At 45.9% G+C, this 27569-nt stretch overlaps 1 protein-coding gene across 3 annotated transcripts in view; it reads right to left on the bottom strand.

Annotated features, from left to right (window-relative positions):
* Positions 1-4515: 4515 nt before the first annotated feature.
* UBN2 (ubinuclein 2) overlaps positions 4516-27569 on the bottom strand; it is a 58444-nt gene continuing 35390 nt past the window's right edge. For 2 of the 3 annotated variants that reach the window (XM_056523778.1, XM_056523777.1), the window contains 5 exons: positions 27237-27279; positions 24690-26294; positions 18412-18652; positions 13810-13899; positions 4517-6236 (listed from right to left, as the gene is read on the bottom strand). In XM_056523778.1, the coding sequence (XP_056379753.1) occupies positions 6187-6236; positions 13810-13899; positions 18412-18652; positions 24690-26294; positions 27237-27279 (2029 nt within the window). In that variant the 3' untranslated portion in view covers positions 4517-6186. Of the gene's footprint in view, positions 6237-13809; positions 13900-18411; positions 18653-24689; positions 26295-27236; positions 27280-27569 lie in introns of all 3 variants that reach the window. The other variant, XM_056523779.1, reaches the window with a different exon arrangement.

Here is a 27569-nt window from a genome sequence, read left to right on the forward strand (position 1 = left end):
TACATTTTTTATTACATTTTTCCAAGTATATTGTGTGACCACAAGTCAGCAATTACGGGCTTTAGGATATATCTAATTTTTTTTTTTTTGGCATTTACGCCATTGGCCGTGTAATGTGATAAATTAATAGTTTAGACAATTCCACACATGGCAATGGCAAATATATTGTTTTGTTTATTTTTGAATATATATATATATATTTTTTTAAACCTTTTTGTACACTTTTTAATGCCTCAAAGGGACTTATAGGAGCATCATTCAATTGCTCATATAGATTAATGTCATACTATAGTATTACATTGATCCATTACATCAGTACTCTATTGCTACAGCCTGCCGATTGGTCAAGGCAGCCATGGAGGCCTAGTACAAGCCTCAGGCTGCTAACACAACGTGGAGAGGGAATCCATTCACTGCGCCAATAATACGTGGAATGTTGAGGCATAGTGAGGGCCTGACTCTTTTAGCCTCCCTTTAGGTCACTACTGGCTTACAGGGTTAAAAATGTATTTAAAACAAAACAGGCAAGTGGAAAGACACAAAAGCAGCAAAATCGGTATCATTATTGCTTCTGTAAAGGTTGCAAGACTTAGAGGACAGATGAAGGTAATCGTTGATGTAGCAAATTCCACAGCAAATTCACAAGCAATCTGCAATAAAATCCACAAAACAAATCTGCACCAGTTTGTAAGAATATGGCACTGCGGATCAAAGGAAAAAAATTTTAATAAAAAAATCTGCTGAGAATGAGTGGGTAACCCACAGCATAATCTGCAGCTTATAAACTTGGGAAAATCTGAAACAAAGTTTATACCGCAGATCAATTTTTGCAGGGAAAAAAAATTGTACAATGTGGGTATTTGTAAAATCTCACATATGTAGTATTGTAATCTACTGTAAACTTTGCCTGCACTAAATCCCAAGGTAAAATCCACACTGGTCTGTCCTGTGAACAAGTGAAATGGAGGTTAGTCCAACTCCAAATTTATGGAGGACATATTTGACTTGACATTACCAATTGTAGATATTTAGCAGGATATCAGAAATGTAGGAGATTAGGTCTTTAAACCTAAAATACAAAGTAAATTAGTTAGCTCTATGGAGAATGTTACACAGCTTTAAAAGGGGTTGCTAGACATCTTATCCCAGTCCAAAGGATAGGGGATAAGATGTCTGATAGCGGGGGACTAGGGCTGGGCGGTATGGCCAAAATATGTGTATCGTGGTATTTTTGTAACTTATGGCGGTTCCACTATATATAACGGTATTCCCCCCACCCCACCCCCCTTCCCCAAAATTTATTAATAGCCCAGCGCTGCACTGTCCCCTGCAAGCGGTGCCTCCTCGTCCTGTTTTTTTTTGCGGCCGCCGGCGCTGACACTTTTTATACTGTGCGGTATCCCTATGCCCAAGATGCAAAAAGGTAAACAAAAACTCACGCATGTTCCGACGTCGGACAGCCGTCAGCCTATCACCGGCCGCAGCAAAGTTCCGCCTCGGCCGATGATAGGCTGAGTCCACGGTCATGTAAGAAGCTCTGGCCGGCTTCTTACATGCGCTCAGCCTATCACCGGCTGAGGTGGAACATCGCTGCGGCCGGTGATAGGCTGACGGCTGTCAGACGTTCCATTCCTTGGGAAGCAAGTCCGGACCGACGGGGAAGGAAAGCTATTTTGTTTACCTTTTGCAGCCCGGGCATAGGGATAGAGTATAGAGCAGTGGTTTGCAATCTGCAGACCTCCAGATGTTGCAAAACTAAAACTCCCAGCAAGCCCGGACAGCCAACGGCTGTCCGGGCATGCTGAGAGTTGTAGTTTCGCAACATCTGGAGGTTGAAGACCACTGGTATAAAGTGTGAACGCCGGCGGCCGCAACAGACAGTAGGACCAGGAGGGCAGCGCTTGCGGGTGACATATGCGAGTAGTAGTGCTGGGCTGATAATTTATTGTTGGGGGGGGCAGGCATAACAGCGCTCACGGGTCACATATGATTAGTTCCCCGATGGGGACAGCACAGCACTGGGCCGATAATTCATTAATTTCCGTGGGGGAGGGGCCAAACTGGTATTGCGGCATGGGTTAAAATTCATATCACGCAGCACAAAAATTTCGGTATTGGGTATGAACTGGTATACCGCCCAGCCCTACGGGGGCCCCGCCGCTGGGACCTCCTGTGATCTCCGCACAAACAGACATTATGTTCAGAACTAGAGATGAGTGAAGTTACGAGGTTCGGGCAGCCGTGTCGTCACCAAATAAAGTCATAGACTGATACAATAATATATGCACTCGTGTACATCTCCATGTGTTGATTGGGGGATCTAACTACCCCAATAGTCCAATATCCACAAGAAACATGCATACAAAAGATACTCTTGCTCACTCATTTATGTAGAAAAATTCAGTATACAGTCCACAAAGTAAATGAAATCATAATTACCCGAGTGCACTAATCTGGCGTCCACCATGCAAGGCTGGGTTTCAGTTTCACTCCATCAGGAGCCTTTATTCATTCAGCCATCTTACTGCCTGTTCACTGCAAGGAAGAGAAAGCTTACACCCACGTGAGCAGTGACTACATTTTAAGGGCCTCCGCCCTCTTTGTCAAGGCCCTAGAAACATAGTCACTGCTGATGTGGTTATGAGCTTTCTCTTCCCTGCAGTGAACAGGCAGTAAGGCGGCTGAATGAATAAAGGCTTCTGATGGAGTGAAAATAAAACCAAGCCTTGCATGTTTGAGAGTGAGAGTTTCTTTTCCATGCATGTTTATTGTGGATACTGACCATGTCTTCCCGCATGCCCCCCTCCATTCATGTTTATGGGAGGGGGTGTGAAAGCTATCACAACCCCTCAGACATGAATGGAGGGGGCTTGGAGTGACTTCACGACCACAGCCGCCTGAAACCACCATTCTAAACAAAGATGTCTAGCAATGGAGTGCGCCTTTAAATTGGTATGTTGCACATGTCAATATAACCGAAAGACACGGAAATTTACATAGAAGGTAAGCATGTTCTATGTCTGAAACATTTAAATATATTTCCACTATCAGGAGATTTTTTTATGTATTGTACTGAAAGAAAAAAAAAATCTATAAATGTTTTTTTTTGGTACCCAAAATTATTACTCCATCCACTATCATTCAGGTGTAGCACTGGTGTAATTTGGCATCCACATTTATAGCTGTAACACCCCGACCTCTCACAGTTCATCAGCATTAGTTCACTATTTCAGAGGACCAGGGGAGGTCTAGGTGTTGGAGCAGTATGAACACCATGTAAAGTGTCCAAGATTATGGCCTCAATAAGCACACTACTTTAGCGTTCTACTTAAATTAATGAAACTTGTGAGCAAAAGGGATCAAAAGTTATCAAACTATGGTTCAGTAGAGGATTCAGGTATCGTAGCTGCAAAAAGCAATAATGTTAAAAGGCTTTTCCCATAGTAAAAACTTAACACCTACACAAATGACGGGCAATGTGGGGGTCCAACTGCTGGGATCTCCACTGATCATGAGAACAAGGATCCTGCATTCCCAGCAGTTGGACCCCCATGGATCAGACTTAGTCACACAGCCAGGTGCAGCACAATAGGTATTCTCTCCATCAGTCACTTCTGCTTTATACAGGGAGACACAGGACCTTTGTTCTTATAATTCGTGGTCATCGTGGCCTTTGGATCACCACATAGACCTGTCTCCTCGATTCTGTAGAAAGGTGACCTGTTTATATTATGGAAAAACTACTTCAAGGTTTGCGGGACTGACCTCAGGTCAAAAGTGAATGGCTGTAATGTGGCTATGTACAGAAGCTGTATATTCAAATGTCAAAATTGCATTAGCAAACATAAGGAAAAAGAATGGAAACATTTCTCATATACAAGATAGAATACAATCCCAATCGAGGTTGTAATATATTATATATTCCCATTAAAGGTGTACTCCAGTAGAAAAAAAATAATAATTGTATCAACTTGCGCCAGAAAGTTAAACTGATTTGTAAATTCCTTTTATAAAAAAATATCAGCTGCTGTATACTACAGAAGTTAAGATTTTTTAATAGAAGTAATTTACAAGCCTGTTTAACTGTCTCGCACCAGTTGATAAGAATTTTTTTTTTCCCACCGACGTACCCCTTTAATGGGAATACGTCTGCTGGATGTGCTGCTAAGAGCTGCAGACAGCATAGGATAGCTCTTGGGGTATATAAAAGCAAACGGGACCATTCCTGGAGCTGATGGTGGTTGTCAAACTTACAAAGTCTCTTTTTATTTCACAGCAAAGTGTCAAGGAGGTGGGTCTGAGCTGCTCAAGTGCCACAGTGTGGCACACCACCTTGCTCAACCTCCCAGCCCCTCCTTGAGATGACAGCGCTGTGTATACGAGTCAAGGAAGATGGGAAGGGAGTGTGAGCGAGGAGGTGTGTCAGGTTGTGGCACTTGAGCAACTCTGACCCACCCACCTGACACTTAGCTGAGAACTAAAAAAGGATGTGTTTGGCAATCAGCAACAACTCCAGAAAGGGTACAGTTTGCTCTCATTCTTCATAACAGTTATCCATCTGTCTGCAGCTCTTGGCAACATATACAGCTGACAGCTTCCACTTAATGGCATAGGGTTAAAAGACCTCACGGTGGAAAGAACAAAAAAACAAATATAAACAAAACAAAAACACTGCTCTCATTGTACCCGCCTGTTACCACTTCCTGCTCTCAATCCTGACACACAAAATGCCTGCTCAGCTGACCCCTGGCTGAGACATGACACCGCTACAACTGGTGATTGGTGGAGCTGACATTTCCTATGTGTCAGGACAGAAAGCACTGACCGCGGACACCAGCACTGACAGGGAAACAGAAGGGAAGTACAGTTTTCTCTTTTTCGTGCCACCATCAGTCTTCTAAGTAACATTTAGGGTATATTCACATTTACAGTACCCTGCGCCCATAATTAAAGCTGCATTGAGTTAGTTTACATTGAACTCTGCAGTATGAAATCTGTACCTGTGATACTGTACACCTGAACAGATTCTAAAGGGGTATTCTACATGATTTTATAAAGTTACAGCCTTTAGATCAATTTAGAACAACAACATATAAATAAAAAAAACAGGATTAGGCATTAAACAGAACTGATCCAGAGACCTAACATGTTGTCGTTCTTTCTCAAAGTTTGAAATTTCAACTATAATTGTTATAAATATTCAGAGACATAAAACTAAAAATCTTTTCAAGTATTAAACACTGGTGGAAACAGTATAGTTTAATGATATTTTTTTTCACTTAATACTTTTATCTTGAAATGCTTGCAACCAGCATTACTGTGCCACTTGCACCACCTTGTAGATGCTTTTAGTACTTCTCGATGAAAGCCTAAGATGTTCATAGCAAATTTTACTATTAGTCTCATGATTTCCTTTAAATGCTCCCTCCCACAAAAAAAGTATATCTACTATATAAAAAAAAAAGGAAAAAAACAAAAAAACAGGAGCAAAATATCAACTTCCCAAGACAGTATGGTTTCGAACCTTTGTGCAAGAAATTTTTAAAAAGCTTTAATCCTACGTGACTTTTAAAAGTTTTTTTTTGTTTTGTTTAAACTGTTAAATAAAAAATAAGGCAATTATTTATGCTTATAGACCATCTGGAAAAATGAAAAATAAGTCCCACTTGAATTAAATAATGATCTGTGAAATTCCACAAATATAAGTTTCTTAAGAGTGGGCAACAAGGTGTGAGTTTTGCATTTTATTCGTAACTAGGTTTTCGCCAGCAGCCTTGTCCTGCAATCCTCAGTAATATGGAATGGAATGCAAATGTATCCATTTCATGTGGTTTATGCTCTATGATACCTGCAACAAAAATAAATATAAAACAATCATTTAGCCCAGTGATTAAGGTTACAGGAGGAGAATTTCATCCCCCGTCTATCCCTCGCCCAAGAAGAAATCCTTTGTGGCTTGATAGCACCAACATATAGCCGGCCATGCTCGTGAACTCCCGCTGCCGCCTTCCTCTTTCCTTTGATCAAGTATTCGTTCCGCTTTCCACAGTGCTTAGGATTCATGTAAACATTAACAGCACACGGCAGCTTTTTCTGACGGCAAAGCACTTTCCCATAGGACTGTCCAAGCCAACCAGAAGAATAAAATTTAATTCAACTTGTCCACTTAGTTCCACTGGTCAGATGTCATGGGTTTTTACGTTGCAATTTAGAGTCCCCTTTACTTTGAGCTGCATCTTGAAAATTTAAAAGGGAAAAAAAAAAAATCAGTTGTCTGTGCTTATTCTTTTTGTAATGCTTATAAGTTAGGTTTTTATGGTTTCTGCACATCAGGCTAGAACTTTAAAAGAGACACTCTGGAAATGTTGTAATAATGATGTAAAGGTTTTTGTGATGCCTTATACTTACCTATTTTGTAGCTGATGTGGCAGGCACTGGAAAGGCCTCATTATGGATGTAAGCTCCTCATAGAAATGGTTCTGTAATGCAGCCAACATTTGGCTTTGGCTTTGCTTGTGGTATTTAAAATCCAGGTGCAGTTATCAAGCACCACACACAAAGCCAGAGAATTCTTAGGAAATGTAGGCTGCATTACAGAACTATTACACTGACCTAATTAGAGGAGTAGTGCAGTAAAATAAGGAGATTTTTTAGACTCAAACTCTGGGGTATATGCTGCCGTCTCTAGGAGGTTGACACTATGGTAACCAAAAAGTTGGCTCCTCCCAGCAGGATATACCCGCCTCCAGGTCACTGAGCAATTCAGTTTCGTCTCAGAGCAATAGGAGGAGACCGACAGGTCAAAAGGAAAAAACAAAACAAAAACATTAACTGTCCGAGAACCCGAAAAAAATATAACTGAACAATCCCTCGGACAGATAACGAAAAGGAACCCCAGGAAAAAGGTGCAGGAGCTGTGTCCCCCAATGGATCCTTCGAGAAAGAGATTTTACGGTAAGTCTAAAAAATCTCCTTTTCTCTATCGGCTCCATTGGGGCGACACAGACTCTGGGACGTACCAAAGCAGTCCCTTGGGTGGGCAGAGAAGAAAAAAAATGTCAGGCAGTCTGCTGTACCACCGCCGTCTGCAACACCTTACGGCCCAGACTAGCATCAGCCGATGCGAAGGTATGAACCTGATAGAATTTTGAAAAAGTGTGTAAAGACGACCAAGTGGTCGCTTTACAAATCTGCGAGGCAGAGGCCTTGTTTCAGAAAGCCCAGGATGCTCCCACAGAACGGGTGGAATGAGCCAGAACCCTGAAAGGTGGTGTCCTCCCCTTGCAGTGGTAAGCTTCCAAAATAGCACATCGGATCCATCGAGAAATGGTGGCCTTGGAAGCAGGCTGTCCCTTCTGACGGCCTTCCGTAAGAACGAAAAAAATCGCACTGACGAAAGGAAGAGGTGACTGAAAGATTAGTCCGAACCGCTCGAACCACATCCAAATTGTGAAGCAGACGCTGGGATGAGAAGGAGCGGGACAAAAGGACGGAAGGACGATGTCCTCGTTGAGATGAAAAGCCGGAACGACTTTAGGCAAGAAGGACGGATCTGGTCGGAAAACAACCTTGTCCTGATGAATTATCAAGAAAGGGGAATGGCGGGAGAGAGAGTTCAGAAACTCTCCTAATGGCTATAAGAAATAGCTATAAGAAAAGCCACTTTGCAGGAAAGGAGGCGAAGGGGAACCTCCCTAAGAGGCTCAAAGGGTGCACCCTGGAGAGCGGGAGAAGGGGACCGGTAAGGAGGGGCCGCATGTGCCACTCCTTGGAGGAAGGTTCGGACATGAGAATTGGAAGCCAGAGGACGCTGAAGAAGAATAGAAAAGGCCGAAACCTGACCCTTAAGGGAACTGAGAGCCAGCCCTAGTTCCAACCCCGACTGTAAAAAGGAAAGGAGACGGGGCACGGAAAAGGTAACTGGAGAAAAAGATTGTGCTTCGCACCAACGAAAGTAAGTCCGCCAGGTACGGTGGTAAATTTTTGCAGAGGAGGGCTTGCGAGCCCTAAGCATGGTGCAAATTACCTGGGAAGAGAAGCCGCGGGCCCTTAAAACCGCGGTCTCAACCGTCACGCCGTCAAATGCAGCTGGGGTGGCAAAGGGGACCCTATGACAGTAGGTCTGGACGAAGAGGAAGGTGGAATGGAACGTCGTTCAGAAGCCAGACCACGTCGGCGTACCATGCCCTTCGAGGCCAGTCTGGAGCCACCAGAATGGCGGGAACTCCTTCCGCCTTGAGCTTCCTCAGAACCCTGGGAAGGAGAGGGAGAGGAGGGAACAGGTAGGGCAGGACAAAGCCCGACCACGGGATTACTAAGGCATCTGCGGTCAGGGCCAGGGGGTCCCTTGTCTTTGACACAAACTTCGGAACTTTCCGGTTGTGTCGAGACGTGAGGTCCACGTCCGGGGTCCCCCAGAGGTCGCAGATCTGCGCAAACAACTCCAGAAGAAGAGACCACTCTCCGGGATCGGCTGAGGACCGACTGAGGAAATCCGCTTCCCAATTGAAAACTCCTGGAATGTGAACAGCCGAAATGGCTGGAACCACCTGTTCCGCCCAGAGGAGGATCTTTGACACCTCGGACATGGCCGCTGAGCTGCGAGTGCCGCCTTGCCGATTGATGTATGCCACAGCAGTGGCATTGTCCGACTGGACACGGACCAGGTGGCCCAGAAGCAGGGACTCCCAATGCTTCAGACACAGATAAATCGCCCTACTTGGGGGGGCCCAGAGGCCCTGAACTGTCCGATTCCTGAAAACACCCCCCCAGCCCAACAGGCTGGCGTCCGTCGTGACCACCTGCCAGTGGAGGGGGAGGAACGAACGCCCCTGAAGAAGAAGAGGGGAGCGGAGCCACCAGCGCAGAGACCGCCGAGTCCGGAGCGGAAGAAGAATCTTGTGATCGAGAGAGAGAGGGGACCTGTCCTATCGTGCAAGAATCGCCAGCTGAAGAGGACGGTAATGAGACTGGGAAAAGGGCACTGCCTCCATGGCTGCCACCATCCGACCCAGGACTTCCATGCAAGTACGGATGGAGACCGGGGATGGTGTCTGGAGTGAGCGGATTCCCGACAAGAGGGCCAGACGCTTGTCCGGCGGAAGGCGAATCCGAGCCGAGGCAGAGTCGAACTGAAGCCCCAAGAAGACCAGAGACTGGGTGGGGGAGAGAACCGACTTGTCTCGGTTGACCATCCACCCGAAGCGACATAAGGTCTGAAGAGTGAGGCTCACATTCCCTAGAGCCTGGGCTCTGGAGGGGGCTTTGATGAGGTCATCCAAGTAGGGTATCACTGAGACCCCTCTTGACCGTAACAGAGCTACCACAGGCGCCAGAATCTTGGTAAAGACTCGTGGCGCTGTGGCCAGACCGTAGGGCAGAGCCACAAATTGATAATTACCTTCCGGAACCACAAAGCGGAGGTACCGCTGGTGTCCGGGAAAAATTGGAACGTGAAGGTAGGCATCCTTGATGTCCACCAAGGAGAGAAATTCCCCTTGATCCATAGATGCCACCACCGAACGGAGAGATTCCATTCGGGAATGGCGGATCAGAAGATGATGTTGGTTGAGACGTTTGAGATCCAGGATTGGCCGCACAGAACAGTTTTTCTTGGGAACCACGAAAAGATTGGAATAAAAACCCTGAAAGCGTTCCCTTGAAGGAACTGGGACAATGGCACCCTGGACGAGAAGAGACTGAAGAGCCTCCCAAAATTCCCTCGCAAGCGAGGGAGCCCAGGGAGCACGGCACTGGAAAAAACGATCCCTTGGAAGGGAGGCAAATTCTATCCGGTATCCATTGGATACCATGTCCCTGACCCAGGAGTCCTGAATGTGCGTGGTACAAACGTCTCAAAAAAGCAAGAGGCGACCTCCCACCCGAGAAAAGGCTGCGGGTGGGGGCGTCCCTTCATGCAGATGTGGGTTTGCGGTTGCCCGATTTGGCCGCAAAACGGTCGGGACGGTTGGTGTCCGACTTCCACGAGGGATGCACCTTGAAAAAGGGGGCCTTCTTGTCCCGTGGAGGTGCTTGGCTGGACCCTTTAGAAGGGCCAGACGTCTGAAAGGACCGAAAGGAAGAAGACTTCCTGCGGAAGGAAGTGCAAGGCTTGTTTTGAGGTAAAGAGCTCTTGCCCCCTGTCGCCTCAGAGATAATCTCATCCAGGTGCTTGCCAAAAAGTCGTGAGCCAGTAAAAGGAATCTCTGTGAGAGACGACTTAGATGCAGCGTCCGCGTTCCAGGTTTTAAGCCAAATGGAACGACGGAGGGCCACCAGATTACCGGTGGAAAAGGCAGCGCAGCGAGATGAGGGCAAGGAAGCAGAACACAGGAAATCTCCAGCTTTGGAACATTGGAGGGCCAGATCAGACAGTTATTCCGGGGGAGAACCTGAAAGAATGCCCTGACGGAGTTGGAAATGCCAAACCGAGCGGGCCTTAGACACCCAGGTGGAGGCAAAGGCAGGAAGCAGGGAAGAACCTGCTGCTTCAAAGGCATACTTCGCTAACAACTCAACCTTTTTGTCTGTAGGATCCTTGAAGGCAGCTGCATCCACCAGCGGCAAGGTAGTGGCCTTAGAACGGCAGGAAACTGGAGGAACCACCGACAGAGAGGAAGTCACTTTGGAGACAAGGGCCTTGGCGAAAGGATATCGCGCTTGGACCTTCTTCAGTCCAGAAACTTCTTCTCAGGGTGCTTCCAGGCGGATTCTAGAATGGCCCCAAATTCAGCGTGAGAGCTGAACACCTTGGGTGCCGGTCGGGCACGATGAAAGGATACTTCTGGAGCTGCATCCGAAGTTCCTGGGTCCTCTAGGTTAAAGGTGTCTCTAATGGCCATAACCAACGAGTTCACCGTGTCCACAGAGTCCGAACGGTCCTCCGAATCGGAACCCTCTGCAGCTAGCTCTCCAGGAGAGTGCGAACGAGTGGAGGCGGCCCTGGAAGAGGGAGACTCCGACCTGGTACGTGGCTCAGGAGAACCAGAACGGTGACCATGGGAACGTCCTCTGGAAGAGTGACGTGTGTGGCCTGAAGAAGTGGTCGGGCAAGACCTGCGAGAGGAACGCCCGTGTCTACCCGAAGACTCGTGGGACGAGTCAGAGGAGACACCCCTATTACGCTTATGCGAAGCGTAGGGAGAAGGGGAACGGGACCTTCTAGAGTGCTGGTGAAGGGTAGACCTCTCCAAGGCAGTCACCACAGAACGGGAGACCTGTGCCAAGTCGGATATAGACTGGGAGAGGGAGGAAACCCAGGCTGGAAGGGGGGGGCCCAACCCACCGGGTCTGAGGGGGCACCTGGGTTAGAAATAGCAGGGGGTTCTGGGGGAGCAGTGGAGCAGGCAGAACAAGTGGGATCAGCAGAACCTGGCATTTTTGCAGAGCAGTTTTTACAAGCATAATGGGTAACTAATATTCCCGATATCTGCTTAGAGGGAGGAACAGTTCTGGGCACGGAAATGACAAAAAACTGAACAGTCTCACCCAAGTCTGTGTCCCAGAGTCAGCTGCTGTGAGGAGAACTCTGCCCGTGCTGAGGGAAGAGAGAAGAAACGTCGGCCAGTAGAAGGAAGAGGCCGGGTCAGGGCAAGCAGCTCTGTGATTGGCCCCAGCCCGGCCCCAGCGCACACCGCGCTGATTGGTGGCCATTTTGCGCTACCGAGGCGCTTATGCGGCCAGGTTGGCGGAGCTAACGTCCGCCGAGGATACCGTGGGACTCCCTCTAATGGCGCCAGCTCCGAACCCCGAGCGCACACGCCGCCTGCAGTGAGTTCTGTGCGCCCGGGGACGGAGCGGGCGAAGTGCCGTCGGCAGCCATGGCTGCCTAAAATGAAAGTAAAAAGTGCACCCGCTCAATAAAGTGCCCCCTCACTACACACACACTTAATAAAGTGCCCCTTACTGTGCCTGTACACTGCTCCCCCAATAATAGGCCAGCCCCAGCTATGCAGGAAAAAAACAGAGGGTCTCCAGCTGTTGCAAGACCTAGGGAGAAAGATACTCCCCTCACGCTGAAGAACTTACCTAAAGAAGTCGTCAGACTGTGGTCTTCAGTCAGCCTTTTCACCTGCGGCAAGCCAAGCTCATAGCGAGGCGAACAGGGAGGTAGGGGGACCCGGACCCATGAGGTACAACCAAGCGCTGACCGTTGGCGAGAGGGGGGTTAACAGTACAACAAAGATGCCTGCCACCTCTTGCAATAGGGAAACAGTGAACATTGCGTTCCTGAGTCCCCACCTGAAAACAGAAATAAAAAGGAAGAACTAACAGTCCCTAAACCTAATAAAATAAAAAATATGAGACTTGGTCTGGAGAAAACCAGACCATGTCCACCTCCTTAAGATACTAAAACTGAATTGCTCAGTGGCCTGGAGGCGGGTATATCCAGCTGGGAGGAGCCGACTTTTTGGTTACCATAGTGTCAACCTCCCAGAGACAGCAGCATATACCCCAGAGTCTGTGTCCCCCAATGGAGCCGATAGAGAAATAACTTATTCCCTATCAAAAAGGATAGGGGATAAAGTTATAGATTGTGGGGGTCCCGGCAGTCTGCTGGAAGCAGCCGTTCCAACTCCTGCAGGAAGCAGTGATAGACACGCCCCCTCTATGGGATACATAGAGCGTGTGCTGGGGGTCAGCATGTCCCATTCCAGCAAACTGCTGCTGCCCAGTTCAGGAGATTGTGAGGGGAGGGGGGTCAGCGGTCGGACCCCCCTGTGATCAATAACTTATGCCCGATCCTTTTGATATGGGATAAGTTATATTTCATTACAGAACTCCTTTAATGTTAAGGTGCAGTCATCAATTAGGTTGCTGTAATGCAGCCTACATTTCCCTTGAATCTTCTCGCTTTGGGTGTGGTGTTTTTTTAAGGAATATTTTCTATTTAAAGTTTTATTTTTTATTTATTTTTTTTTGGGGGGGGGGGGGGTGATTTGACTTGTAATCAACTGTGGTTTTAAGAAGATCTGACCTTTTTAGGCTGGGTTCGCATGTTGGATTTTTACTGCATGTTTTACATTTTTAATGCGATTTTCAAAACTGCAGTAAAATGGGGAGGTGTATATAAAAATGGCCCTGTACAAATAGTGATGGTGAGTGTACATGATATCTGTGAAAAAAATAAAATAAAATCATTAAAAAATAAAAAACCCTGGAGTGCCTCTAATTTCCTGAATGTTAAAAGGCATTTGGTTAACAGATTTTTTTTAAATCATTTTTTTTTTGTGTGTTTTAAAAGTTGGTATGCATTTCAGAGATCATTTTTGTATTCTCTTAAAGGGAGAGTGACAGGAGGGTCACCCACACTAACCTGAGTACACAGCGTGACCCTGTTTCTAAAAAATGTTTTTAACTCAATTCCATCCCATAGAGGTGACATCCAGCCGTAGAGGCAACATGCAGGGGGGCGTGGGCAGGGTGTTAAGTCATGATCCTCCGGCCCCTGCATCGGCAGTCATCAGGCAAGGAGCGAAGCTCGCTCCATGCACCAGATGACAGGGAGTGCTGCAAGAGAGATCACGGGGGTTCCCAGAGGTGAGATCGCGGGGGTTCCCATAGGTGGAACCCCCGCAATCAGACATCTTATCCACTATCCTTTGGGCATTACATACAGTGACATTTTAAATTGTACAGGATAGTTTTTCGTGTCCTAATAATGGAATCTTGTAGTTAAATTTTCAGAAGGCTAAAATGGGGGGAAATTTCTTCTCAGCTGTTTTAGTAGAGAAATACAGGCTGTACAAATCCCTGAATATTACCAACCATTTTGGTGATATAAAAATATACAATAACCGTACTGCTTACCTGCGTACCCTTGTTGCAAGTGAGGAGGCAAAGCGGAGTGAGAGATGGTAGGTGTGTGCGTGGAGGTGGTCTGTAACCCTTTAAGTATATCTGAAGTAGATAGAGAATATTGAAATACAGACATGAAAAAAAAAGATTATATATACACACACACATATACACACATATACATATATATATATATATATATATATATATATATATACACATATATATATATATATATATATATATATATATATATATATATATATATTTTTTTTTTTTTTTTTATTTATTTTAGGGATCGACCGATTATTGGTGTGGCCGATAATCACGATTTTGGGCATTATCGGTATCGGCAATTATCTTGGATGGATGGCCCGGACCACCCTGACAGGTAGGGGAGAGAAGCGGGTAGCGGCGGCGGCGGCCTATGGCCCCGCAAAAGCCACTGCAGATCATTGATTTAAAGCGCCCGCTTTAAATCAATGATCTGCAGCGGTGTCGCAGGGGGTTAAATAGCCCATAACTTATACCGGAATATCGGTATAAGTTATTGGCTATAGGCCCTAACCTGCACCGATTATCGGTATCGGCCCTAAAAAACGATATCGGTCGATCCCTAATTATATTATATATATATATATATAAATATATATAAATATAAATATATATAAATATAAATATAAATATATATAAATATAAATATAAATATATAAATATAAATATATAAATATAAATATATATAAATATAAATATATATATATAAATATAAATATATATATATAAATATAAATATATATATATAAATATAAATATATATATATAAATATAAATATATATAAATATATATATATATATATATATATATATATATATATATATATATATATATATGCACACACACACACACACACAGTATTTATCGGGGTATACCACACCTATAACACGCACCCTCATTTTGCCAAGGATATTTAGGTAAAAAAAGTTTTTTACCCGGGGTCGGGTCCGCGCAGCTTCAGGCCTCCGGTGTGCGTCCCTGCTATGCACTGCACGGCGCAATGACGAGTGACGTCATTGCGTCTCGCAGAGTATAGCAACGACGCAGGGGACGCACACCGGAGGCCTGAAGTAGCGCAGACCCGACCCCGGCAACAGGTAATTATACAACCAGGGATGGGGGAGGCAACGGGGCAGCGGCGCCGGCAATGGGTACTGCTGACCCTTCTCTCCCCCGTCTGTCGGCACCACTGCTCCCATTGCCGGCGCCGCTTCTCTCCCCCTGGCTATCGGCGCCGGCAATGGGGCACCGATAGTCAGGGGGAGAGAACGGGCAGCAGCACCGATAGGGGAAGAGAAGGGCCGGCAGCAGGGCTCTAGACACCAGGACAGGCAAGGGCAGAGAAGCCGGCAGCGACGGCAGGTCTCTGCACCTGCAAAGCCGCTGCAGTTCATTGATTTAAAGCGCCCGCTTTAAATAATTGAACTGCAGCGGCTTATCAGCGTATAATACGCATGTAGACTTTAGGCTAAAAATTTTAGCCTAAAAAGTGCGTGTTATATGCCAAAAAATACGATATATATTATATACCGTATTTATCGGCGTATAACACGCACTTTTTAGGCTAAAATGTTTTGCCTAAAGTCTATGTGCGTGTTATACGCCGATACACCCCCAGGAAAGGCAGGGGGAGAGAGGCAGTCGCTGCCCGCTTCTCTCCCCCTGCCTTTCCTGGGGTCTAGAGCGCTGCTGTCGGCCCTTCTCTCCCCCTGGCTATCGGCGCCGCTGCCGTTCTGTCCCCCTGACTATCGGTGCCGGCACCACATTGCCGTCGCCGATAGCCAGGGGGAGAGAAGCGGCGCCGACAGCCAGGGGGAGAGAAAGGGCAGCGGCACCCATTGAAGCGCCGCTGCCCCGTTGCCTCCCCCCATCCCCGGTGGCATAATTACCTGGGTCGGGTCCGCGCTGCTGCAGGCCTCCGGCGTGCGTCCCCGGCGTCGTTGCTATGCGCTGCACGGCGCGGCGCATGACGTCAGCGCGCCGGAGGCCTGCAGCAGCGCAGACCCGACCCAGGTAATTATGCCACCGGGGATGGGGGGAGGCAACGGGGCAGCGGTGCCGGCAATGGGTGCCGCTGCCCCTTCTCTCCCCGTGGCTATCGGCGCCGGCACCGATAGTCAGGGGGACAGAACAGGCAGTGGCACCGATAGCCAGGGGGAGGGAAGCGGTGGCAGCAGGGCTCTAGACCCCAGGAAAGGCAGGGGGAGAAGCGGGCAGCGACGGCCTCTCTCCCCCTGCCTTTCCTGGGGGTATATCGGGGTATACACGCGCACACACGCACCCTCATTTTACCATGAATATTTGGGTAAAAACCTTTTTTTACCCAAATATCCTTGGTAAAATGAGGGTGCGTGTTATAGGCCGGTGCGTGGTATACCCCGATAAATACGGTATATTTCACAAAAGAAGACGTCCGGCACTCAGGGAGTTGCAGGTAAAACTTGTAGATGGCTTTATTCAAACGCTGTATAAAAAAAAAAATATATACCGTATATACTCGAGTATAAGCCGACCCGAGTATAAGCCGAGACCCCTAATTTCAACCCAAAATCCCAGGAAAAGTTATTGACTCGAGTATAAGCCTAGGGTGGGAAATACCTCATCCCCCCCTGTCATCATCCAGACCCGTCATTAACATCCTCATCATCCCCTTGTCATCATCCCACACATCCCCTTATCATCCCACACATCCCCCCTTCATCATCCCCTTGTCATCATCCCACACATCCCCTTATCCCACACATCCCCCCTTCATCATCCCCTTGTCATCATCCCACACATCCCCTTATCCCACACATCCCCCCTTCATCATCCCCTTGTCATCATCCCACACATCCCCCCTTCATCATCCCCTTGTCATCATCCCACACATCCCCTTATCATCCCACACATCCCCCCTTCATCATCCCCTTGTAATCATCCCACACCCCCCCCCCTTCATCATCCCCACCCCCCTTCATCATCCCACACCCCCCCCCCTTCATCATCCCCACCCCCCTTCATCATCCCCACACCCCCCCCCCCCCTTCATCATCCTCTTCTCATCATTCGCCCTCAGTGGTCTTCAACCTGCGGACCTCCAGAGGTTTCAAAACTACAACTCTCAGCAAGCCCGGGCAGCCATCGGCTGTCCGGGCTTGCTGGGAGTTGTAGTTTTGAAACCTCCGGAGGTCCGCAGGTTGAAGACCACTGCGGCCTTCAACATCATCCAGCCCCCTCTCACCCCCTTTAGTTCTGAGTACTCACCTCCGCTCGGCGCTGGTCCGGTCCTGCAGGGCTGTCCGGTAAGGAGGTGGTCCGGTGAGGAGGTGGTCCGGGCTGCTATCTTCACCGGGGGCGCCTCTTCTCCGCGCTTCCGGCCCGGAATAGAGCCGTTGCCTTGACAGCGACGTATCTGCGTCGTTGTCAAGGCAACGTGACTATTCTGAGGCCGGGCCCGAAGCGCTTAGAAGAGGCCTCCCCGGTGAAGATAGCAGCCCGGACCACCTCCTCACCGGACCACCTCCTCACCGGACAGCCCTGCAGGACCGGACCAGCGCCGAGCGGAGGTGAGTACTCAGAACTAAAGGGGGTGAGAGTGGGCTGGATGATGTTGAAGGCCGCAGTGGTCTTCAACCTGCGGACCTCCGGAGGTTTCAAAACTACAACTCCCAGCAAGCCCGGACAGCCGATGGCTGCCCGGGCTTGCTGGGAGTTGTAGTTTTGAAACCTCTGGAGGTCCGCAGGTTGAAGACCACTGCGGGTGGGGGAGTTCACTCGAGTATAAGCCGAGGGGGGTGTTTTCAGCACGAAAAATCGTGCTGAAAAACTCGGCCTATACTCGAGTATATACGGTATATATATATAATTTTAGGTATTAAAGGTATTTAGGGGTACGCTGGATGTAAATTTTCAAATCAACTGATTCCAGAAAGTTATACAGATTTGCAAAGTACTTCTATGTACAAATCGTATTATTCTAGCTTTTAGCAGCTGCTGTATGCTCCACAGGAAGTGGTGTAGTTCTTTCCACTCTGACCACAGTGCTCTCTGCTGACACCTCTGTCCATGTCAGGAACTGTCCAGAGCAGGAGAGGTTTGCTATGGGGATTTGCTCCTACTCTGGACAGTTCCTGACATGGACAGAGGTGTCAGCAGAGAGCACTGTGGTCAGACTGAAAAAATAAAAAAATTATATATTTCATAATATATACATTTATAATATATATACACACATATACGTGTGTGTGTGTGTGTGTGTATTTAATATATATTATATATTTTATCTCCTAGGACTGTATCCACCTTTTCCAGCCCACCGGAGCACCTGAAAGCTGAACTAATTTATGCAGGAAAAGTCATCAACTGCCGAGCCGAGAAGTTCGTAACAAATCGAATCACTGTCACTTTGCTAATCTCTAAGCAAATAAAATAAATAAAGCTAAATTAATAAAAAGGCAGTACATTTATGCTGCCTTGTGAACAAATCCTGCATACTGTATAACTAGTGTATAATACTCCTGTGATTGAGGATAAACAAATTAACAAAATAAAACACTATAGATGAACACAATTCTTACTCTGTGTGAGATTGTGGTGGAAAGCTGCTGAGGTAGAACCTGGGGATGTTACTGCACCAGCAGTGTCACTCCCAAAGCTGAGCAGCTCCAAAGGAAACTGGAATGGCATGGTGACCGGTACCAGTCCGCCCAACATGCCAAACGGATTTAGAGAGGTTGCCGTCACATTTGGGTTTGTTACGGAGAGCGGTGATGTCATGAGCGCCAGCGGTGCCGTATTCGCAAGGAGAGACGCAGCAGACTGTAAAAGAAAACTTAGAATTAAAATCAAACGCGCAAAATATCATGGATCCAAAAATCATCTGCTTACTCTAAAGCAATGCTTTCCAACCAGGGTGCCTACAGCTGTTGCAAAACTACAACTCCCAGCATGCCCGGACAGCCAACAGCTGTCCGGGCATGCTTGGAGTTGGAGTTTTGCAACAGCTGGAGGCACCCTGGATTGGAAACACTGCTCTACAGTATGGTTAGATAAACAATACTGTGCTTCCTGTGGATTCCCGGACAGGACAAGCGGCATATTTTGTAACAAAGATATTGAAATCTTTTGTAAATTCCCACATTTTTTCATTCAGACAAACCCAATCAATTTAACACCTGAATATTGTAAAGTTAGATCTTAAAGGGGTACTTCAGTGAAATATTTTTTTTTTTTTTTTTAAATCAACTGGTGCCAGAAAGTTAAACAGATTTGTAAATTACTTCTATTAAAAAATGTAATCCTTCCAGTACTTAGCTGCTGAATACTCCACAGGAAGTGCTTTTCTTTTTAAATTTATTTTCAGTCTGACCACAGTGCTCTCTGCTGTCACCTCTGTCCATGTCAGGAACTGTCCAGAGTAGGAACAAATCCCCATAGCAAACTTCTCCTGCTCTTGACAGTTCCTGAGACAGACAGAGGTGTCAGTAGGAGCAGAAAAGAAATCTAAAATGAAAAGAACTTCCTGTGGAACATACAGCAGCTGATAAATTCTGGAAGGGTTAATATATTTATTTTATATCCCCATAGCAAACCTATGCTGCCCTAGACAGTTCCTGACAGACAGAGGTGTCAGCAGAGAGCACTGTGGACAAGAAAAAAAAAAAATTCAAGAAGGAAATAATTTCCTCTGTAGCATACAGCTGCTAATAAGTACTGAAAGGATTGAGCTTTTTAAATAGAAGTAATTTACAAATCTGTTTAACTTTCCGGTACCAGTTGATAAAATAAAATGTTTTTCACTGGAGTACCCCTTTAAACCCTAATATTAAAGGCTCATCCGTTTTCCTTAGACTTTTGTTAAATTTACTGTATCCGGCTTTTCTTCCTTTTTTTTTTGAAGAGAGAAAAAAAAATACTGCACCGTCTTTTCTCCCGTAAAGGAAAACAGAAATGAGCGCAGACTGATTATAAAAAAAAAAAATCCCATTGACATCAATGGGATTATTTTACAACCGTTTAGGTTCCGCTGTTGCTGCTTGTAAAAGGATTACAAACGGGGGGGGGGGGAACACGGGGACAGATGGCCGTGAGAACGAGGTGGGAGAAATCGGAGCTGCCGCGCGCCCTCCTCTGTGTCACATGATTGAGATACATTCCATAGACGTACACTATAAGACCGCCTCTATCACACATGCTAAAAGTTTTTCCAAATGAATGTGGCCATTTAAGTGTTCGTGTCTAATCACACTCAGGGATAGTTTAGTGAGAAAACAGCATAACACCCATGGTCTCTGTGCTCCCCAATGAGGCGACGGAGAGAATGATCCGGAACCAGTGATAATGGCCGTTGCATTTTGCTGCCAGAAAATCCAAATCCTTGCCGGAAGTTCCAGCGTGTGAACTAAGCAGCGGAAATCGCACAGAAATCAATGGGAGGCTGCTGCATCACAGAATCTGTGTGGAATTTCTTATAGTCATAACATTTTTCACAATATGGTAAATGTGTGCTGCTTTTCCATAATATGAACGGGGTCATCTGATTTAAAGCCCATCTAAACCTTTGCAGACATTTTATTACATCATACATATTTAATTCAAATATTACCGTCATTACAACAGCTTTTATAAAACAGTACAAGTGAATACATGAAAGTGTAATGCGACTTATCTTCTCAGAATAGCGTCTCTTCCTATACTTATTAGCCTCCTTAAAGAGGTACTCCGACCCTAGACATCTTAACCCCACCGCTGGGGACCCCCACGATGACGGCTGCGGCACCCCAGACATCCGGGTGCAAGGAGCGAACTTTGATTCGTGCCGAATGACTGGCAATGTGGGGCGGAGGCTCGTGAAGTCATGGCCGCACCCTCTCAATGCAAGTCTATGGGAGGGGGCGTGGCAGCAGTCACGCCTCCTCCCATAGACTTGCATTGAGGGGGCGGTGCTGCACCCGACGCTCTAAACAATCACCAGGTGCAGCAGGGAGATCATGGGGGTCCCCAGCAGGGGGTGGCTGGTGGTGCAAACACAACCAGACACTTTTCTTGCCACGGTTGGATTTACACTGCCACATGTAAGCCTATCACAACTACTTGCAGGTTTGGTTTTCATCATACACCCCAATAAACCACGCCTCTTAGAAGTGGAGCCAGGGGTATCAAGGTGGCACCCAAAAGTTATATGCCGGGGGGGGGGGGGGCAGGGGGGTTTAGGAGGGGGCATTGTACAAATAACCTTTTACTTGCTGTACAACCAAACAGGGCTGGCTGTAGTTCCCTGAACAGCTGGGCTACTGTGGAGTGCAGAGAAAATTCAGAAAGGGATACAGGAGTAGTATCCTGACACTTCTAGTGATATAGCATCTCCTTATAAGATGAGAATACTCTTAAAGAGATACACTGGACAAAAAATCGTTTTCAAATCAACCTGAGCCAGAAAGTTACAGATTTGTAAATCACTACTACCCCTTAACCCCTTAAGGACGCAGGGTTTTTCAGTTTTTGCACTCCACAGGAAGTGCTTTTCTTTTTAGATTTCCTTTCTGTCTGACCACAGTGCTCTCTGCTGACACCTCTGTCCATTTTAAGAACTGCACAAAGCAGGATAGGTTTGCTATGGGGATTCGTTTCTGCTCTGGACAGTTCCTAAAATGGACAGAGGTGTCAGCAGAGAGCACTGTGGTCAGGCAGAAATGAAATTTAAAAAGAAAATATCAGCTGCTGTATGCTCCACAGGAAGCTAAGTAATGGAAGGATTAAGATTTTTTTAAATAGGATTAAAGGGGTATTCCAGGCAAAAACTTTTTTTTTTTTTTTTTTTATATATCAACTGGCTCCGGAAAGTTAAAACAGATTTGTAAATTACTTCTATTAAAAAATCTTAATCCTTCCAATAGTTATTAGCTTCTGAAGTTTTCTGTCTAACTGCTCAATGATGATGTCACGTCCCGGGAGCTGTGCATGATGGGAGAATATCCCCATAGGAACTGCACAGCTCCCAGGACATGAGTCATCAGAAAGCAGTTAGACAGAAAACAGCAACTCAACTTCATGAGCTAGTAACTATTGGAAGGATTAAGATTTTTTAATAGAAGTAATTTACAAATCTGTTTAACTTTCCGGAGCCAGTTGATATATATATAAAAAAGTTTTGGCCTGGAATACCCCTTTAACTTACAAATCTGTTTAACTTTCTCGCACCAGTTGATTAAAAACAATTTTTCCCAGCAGAGTACCCCCTGCGATCTCTTGAACGGGGCCCAAGCAGTCTGCTAGAAGGGGACGTACCGACCATGCAAGGAGCGGCGGCCGACACGCCCCCTCCATGTATCCCATAGAGATACATGGATGGGGCGTGTCGGTCACGGCTTCCTGCAACCTGCCAGGGCCTGTTCAGGAGATCGCGGGGGGCCCAGCCGCTGAGACCCCAGAGATCTATAACTCATCCCCTATCCTTTGAATAGGGGGTATGTTATTTTTGAGATAGAGTAGAGAGATACCGGAACTGACGTCTGTGGTCTATGAACTATGGAAAGTCTTGGATAGGCTCTAGCAAACACTCAGTATAGTAGCCAAGCAGTCCGCTAACTGAGACCTCTCGGGATGCTCGATCCTCCAGAGAAGAAGGTACAAGGTTCATACAGCAAAAGAAGGATAAGAGGAGGCACTCACTGTTTCAAGGTGCAGTGGTTTTCTTTTATTCACGGTGCATGCTTGGAGCGGTACAGCAATTGTCACTGCACCTGTGCTTCCACCTTGGCATCCTGCAGATGCTGTACCGCTCCAAGCATGCACCGTGAATAAAAGAAAACCACTGCACCTTGAAACCGTGAGTGCCTCCTCTTATCCTTCTTTTGAGGTATGTTATTTTTCGCTGCACTACTCCTTTAATAGAGGATCGAAAGGTCCTATATAGGTAATGCTGTATCCAACCAGTCTGAATGTTTTCAAAACAGATTTTAGTATAGTTATCAGATACAAATCATTTCCGCTGAACTAAACTTTGCTCACCATAGAATATTGCAAATCCCAAGTTTGTCAGGTAGAAAATGCAGGTATATTAAAAGGGGATGTCCAGGCCTAAAAAACAGAATGCCTGTCAACCTTAGATCAGCGGGGGTCCGTCTACTTGTATCCCTGATGATCGGCTAATAAAAATAAGCCACCACACTCCTGTGACTGCAGCACAGAATATTAGGCATTACAGGCCCTTTTACAGTTAATAGGCAGGGTTGCTGGGAATCAGGCCCCAGACGATCTAACATTGATGGCCTATCCTGAGGATAACCCATTTGTGTGCAAGAGAACTCAAGGATACTTTGTGCTTGTAGGCGGCCGTACAGCAGCGTTTCCCAACCAGTGCACCTCCAGCTGTTGCAAAATTACAATCCCCAGCATGCCCGGACCGCCGAAGGCTGTTTGGGCATGCTGGGAGTTGTAGTTTTGCAACAGCTGGAGGCGCACTGGTTGGGACACACTGCTGGGACCAATTGGTACCATATAGCAACAGATGCATAGCTTCTCCACTGAAATGCCACTTAAAGGGGTACTCCGCCCTTAGACATCTTATCCCCTATCCAAAAGGGGACTCCCAGGCTCTGCCACCTTGTGACGTCACGCCCCACCCCCTCAACGCAAGTCTATGGGAGGGGGTGGGGCGTGACATCACGAGGTGGAGGAGCTGTGACGTCACGATTCTCAGTCCTCTGCATCGCCCGTCAGCCACAGCGAGATCCTTCTACAGCGACACAGTGCTTCACCACTGCAGCAGTGCCATGTGTCAGTCATGCCTGCTCGGCCCGCCTCCAAACCTTACTCTGCACAAAGGGCTGCGTTGGAGAAGCCCCAGGCGTACTTCTGTAGCAAAATACGCTGCGTATTTTCTGCTGCCATGCAGACTTCCTGCAGCGTGAAATACGCAGAATATGTGCTGTGTGTGACCCCCATCCTTAATGTTTAGTCAAATGACAGTGACACTGTGGACATGTTGTCCAGACATGTCAAAAGTTTAGATCGCAAGGGGTCTCATCCGAGCAAAGAAACAGTAGTGCATTGTGTTATTTGGGTTGGGAAAGCGGAAAACATCCGAGCAGGCAGTTTCCCAACAGTATTTATGACTTGCAGTTTGTGTAAACAGTGTAGTACTTCAGTGTTCCATAAACAGCGTGGCTTACAGATCTATACAGCTCACGTAACACCCATTAAAGAGTACCTGTCACCAAATAAATCTTTTAATATAGTGCTCCTTGCATAATTAGAAGACACTTTCCCCTTCATTGCTTTTAAAATCAACATAAATATGTTTAAAATGTAATATAAAAAATGGCCACTAGGTGGCTCTGTTCTGTTCCCTGCCACAATTAATACAGTGAGTTTGGTCTCCTCCAGGCCTGGCAGGAGTCCAAACTCAGGAAGTGTTTCTCTGCACTGAACTTGATTGACAGCTGCACAGAAAGTGCCTCACTGATAACACACAGGCTGAAACAAGCAGAGAGCTCTAGGTCTTCTATTAATCACAGCACTGCAACTATGTGAGGGCAGAAGTGGTCCTGCAGCAGGCTTGAGTGATGTCATGCCTGCTGGGAAACTACCACTTTCTCCTGCTGAAAGACTGACTATAAGAGCAAGAAGAAAGGTAAGATACAAAGCTTTTTTAAGGGCTGGAGGGGTGTTAGGAGTATTTAGGAAACAGTCCGAGTTAGTTTAGAACAGATTATTTGGTGACAGGTACTTTTTAACTTCTATGAGAGTTACGTGAGAGGGTCAGATGAAAGCTCATTCACAAAGCTCTACGAATGTATTGTTGGTTTTAACAAAGAATTATTTGCTTTAATAAGCATTATCTCATCCAACTCACCTGTACAGTAGCTGCTGCAACAGGAGACCCTGAGGCAGATTGTTGTCTGTGAGGCATTGGCTGTTTAGTAGCACCCAGCGCTCCGCTCCCTGTTTCCCCGGTAATATGAGTCCTATTTGAAACAGTTGCATTTTGATTGGCTCTGCTGATAGGCACATTTATAACAGAGCTGGGAATTGTGGTCTTAATAGGCCCGGTATGTATAGAGTTTACTGACTTAGGAGATGGGCTGGGGTTTTTTACAGGCTGGTTGGGTGGTTTTGGGGATTGGCTTTGTACTTTCGGAGATGGACTGGACAATTTTGGAGAAGGGACAGGAGATGGTACCGGAGAAGAAATAGATATTTTTGGAGAGGGGTTTGTCTGCCTGATAACTGGTGAAACCAATTTGGGAGAGGAGCTAGGGATCTTGAGGGGTGCAGAAGGGTTTCTTATTCCCTGAATAACTGCTGTGCCTCGACCAGAAGGTATCGGGCTAACTGTCGGTGAAGGTCGTCCAATGTTCATTCCACTTGCCAGTTTATGATGTGGATTGTTTTGGGAGACAGGAGAACATGAACTGGAAGAACTGGGAGAGGTGGTAGGTTTGGGTGAAGGAGCCATGGTGTATGGGGACTTAAAACCTGGGTTTGAATTGTGAGAGCCAACATTTTTTGACATTAAGTTACTCGAGGTAGAAGAGGCAGCTGTTCGAGACACTGGCGTATGCTGACTGCTCCCTGGAGAAGGTGAAGAAGGCGGTCTGTAACCAATTGTTTTCTCAGGTGTCTTGATAATGGGTGAGGTGGAAGTGATCAGGGGACTGCTGGTCAGGCGTACAACAGGGTTAGTATGAGATCTGCTTATTGTAGCTTGCAAAGGAGAAACATAGTTTTGATGAATGGGTGGATTGATCTTGACTGTCTGCAAGGAAGAGTTCTGTAGTTGTGATGAGGAGGAAGAGACATGGGCATGTGACGAGGATGTCAATGGCACTGAAGTGGAAGATGGTGACGAGGAAGAAGAAGCAGATGCTGTTTTAGGCTGAGAAGCAGAAGATGCTTTCATTTTAGCAGGTGTAGAGGAGGAAGATACCTCAGCTTGCAAAGACCTTTGCATTCCTTGCTGAAGCAGCTTAGCCGGCAGTGGTTCCAATGACACTTTGGGATTCTGAATGGAAGAACCTGCAATGAGCCCAGACACCACTGTTGAATGGGCTGTTGCATGATCCTGGGGCTTCTTTGGTACAGGGTTTGAGTGGCCTGCAATGAGACTATTGGTGTGCTGAGGAGTATCGGCCTTTTTAGGGCCACCCAATGGTAATTTGCTCATGATAGAAGCTAACTTTTCTTCTCTCAGGGTAACTTTTGGCCGGGACGTTGGGGTTTCTGTGTGAGAACTGGGTGATGGGCCAGATCCGTTCTTTAGAACAGCCAGAGCTTCAGAGATCGAATCTAGTGAAGGAGTTTTGAACGAAAGCTGCTCATCTAAGGAGTCATCCAAGCAAATAGTCTCAGAGCAAGTGGTGCTTGCAGGACCTCCGATAGGCGTAGTATTCAGAGAAGGTGCACGAGCTGCATTAGGGAGAGGAGTGGAAACCTTCTGTTCCTTTTTAGGACTTGATTCCTACAAAGAAGCAAAAAACACAAAATATAATAAAATGCAATTAAGGAGACTTTACAGAGAGATAGATAGATAGATATATATATATATATATATATATATATATATCTATGTGTAATGTAAAAAATAATGTGAAGTATGTTATCTCTAGGGGATACATTTTTTTAATGTTATGTCAATTTGGAAAACTACTTCTGTAACTTACAATAGTTATTCCCATTGCTATGCGTAAATGTCACTAATAATATAGTAAAAAATTTAACATACACCTCAAAAAAAATGTAGTAGTGTACCAAATGTATATTTACTATGGGGGAGATTTATCAAGAGCTGTGTAGAGAGTGGTGCACTTAGCAACTAATCAGATCGCTTCTTTTATTTAAAAAATCTGAAAAAAGCAGCAATTGATTGGTTGCACTCTTTTGGTTGAACCTTTACACAGGTCTTGATAAATGTACCCCTATGTTTTCAAAATACAAGCTAGAATAAGATGCATCATAAAGTAAAAAATGTGAATATACGGCTGCATTCACATCACGATTTCTCCATCCGACCTGAGTACACGATTTTTATAACTTAAAATCGTATGAAATCGTATATAAAGTTGGATCCATTGACCTCCATTAAAAAATCGGATCCATTACAAACATCCGATTTGATCCGCATCAGATTTCACACGATTTTTGTTCGGGTCTGAAATCGGGGTTGACCACGATTTCAGACCTGAACAAAAATCGTGTGAAATCGGATGTGGATCAAATCGGATGTGTGTAATGGATCCGATTTTTTTATGGAGGTCAATGGATCCGACTTTATGTACTATTCCATATGATTTTAAGCTATAAAAATCGTGTACTCAGGTCGGATGGAGAAATCGTGATGTGAATGCAGCCTAAATGTACAGATTTGATGTGGAACTGTTAAAGCTAAATATAAATTTATTACCTTAACTTTGGGTTTTGGGACCAATATAACTTTCTTCTTCGCTCTACAAATACAGCATAAAAATGCACAAAGTTAATCAGTGATACTACACTAGTAATCACAAGTAAAGAAATAGTTTATGTAATAAATTGCATAGTTCTATGGCAAAGACTTTGCTTTTAACCTCAAGCTATTTTAGGCCTTGAGGGCACAGAAAAATCCATTTTTACACCACTGTGCTATGTGAACCAAAAGCATTTCATCTTTTTCCCATTGATGTTGCCTAATAAGTGCTTTTTTTCAGGGCACCCATATTCAAGTTCATTGTGTGTATTAACAGGTTAACCCTACTCC

This window comes from Hyla sarda, chromosome 6 (genome assembly GCF_029499605.1).
Source record: "Hyla sarda isolate aHylSar1 chromosome 6, aHylSar1.hap1, whole genome shotgun sequence".
Lineage (NCBI taxonomy): Eukaryota > Metazoa > Chordata > Amphibia > Anura > Hylidae > Hyla > Hyla sarda.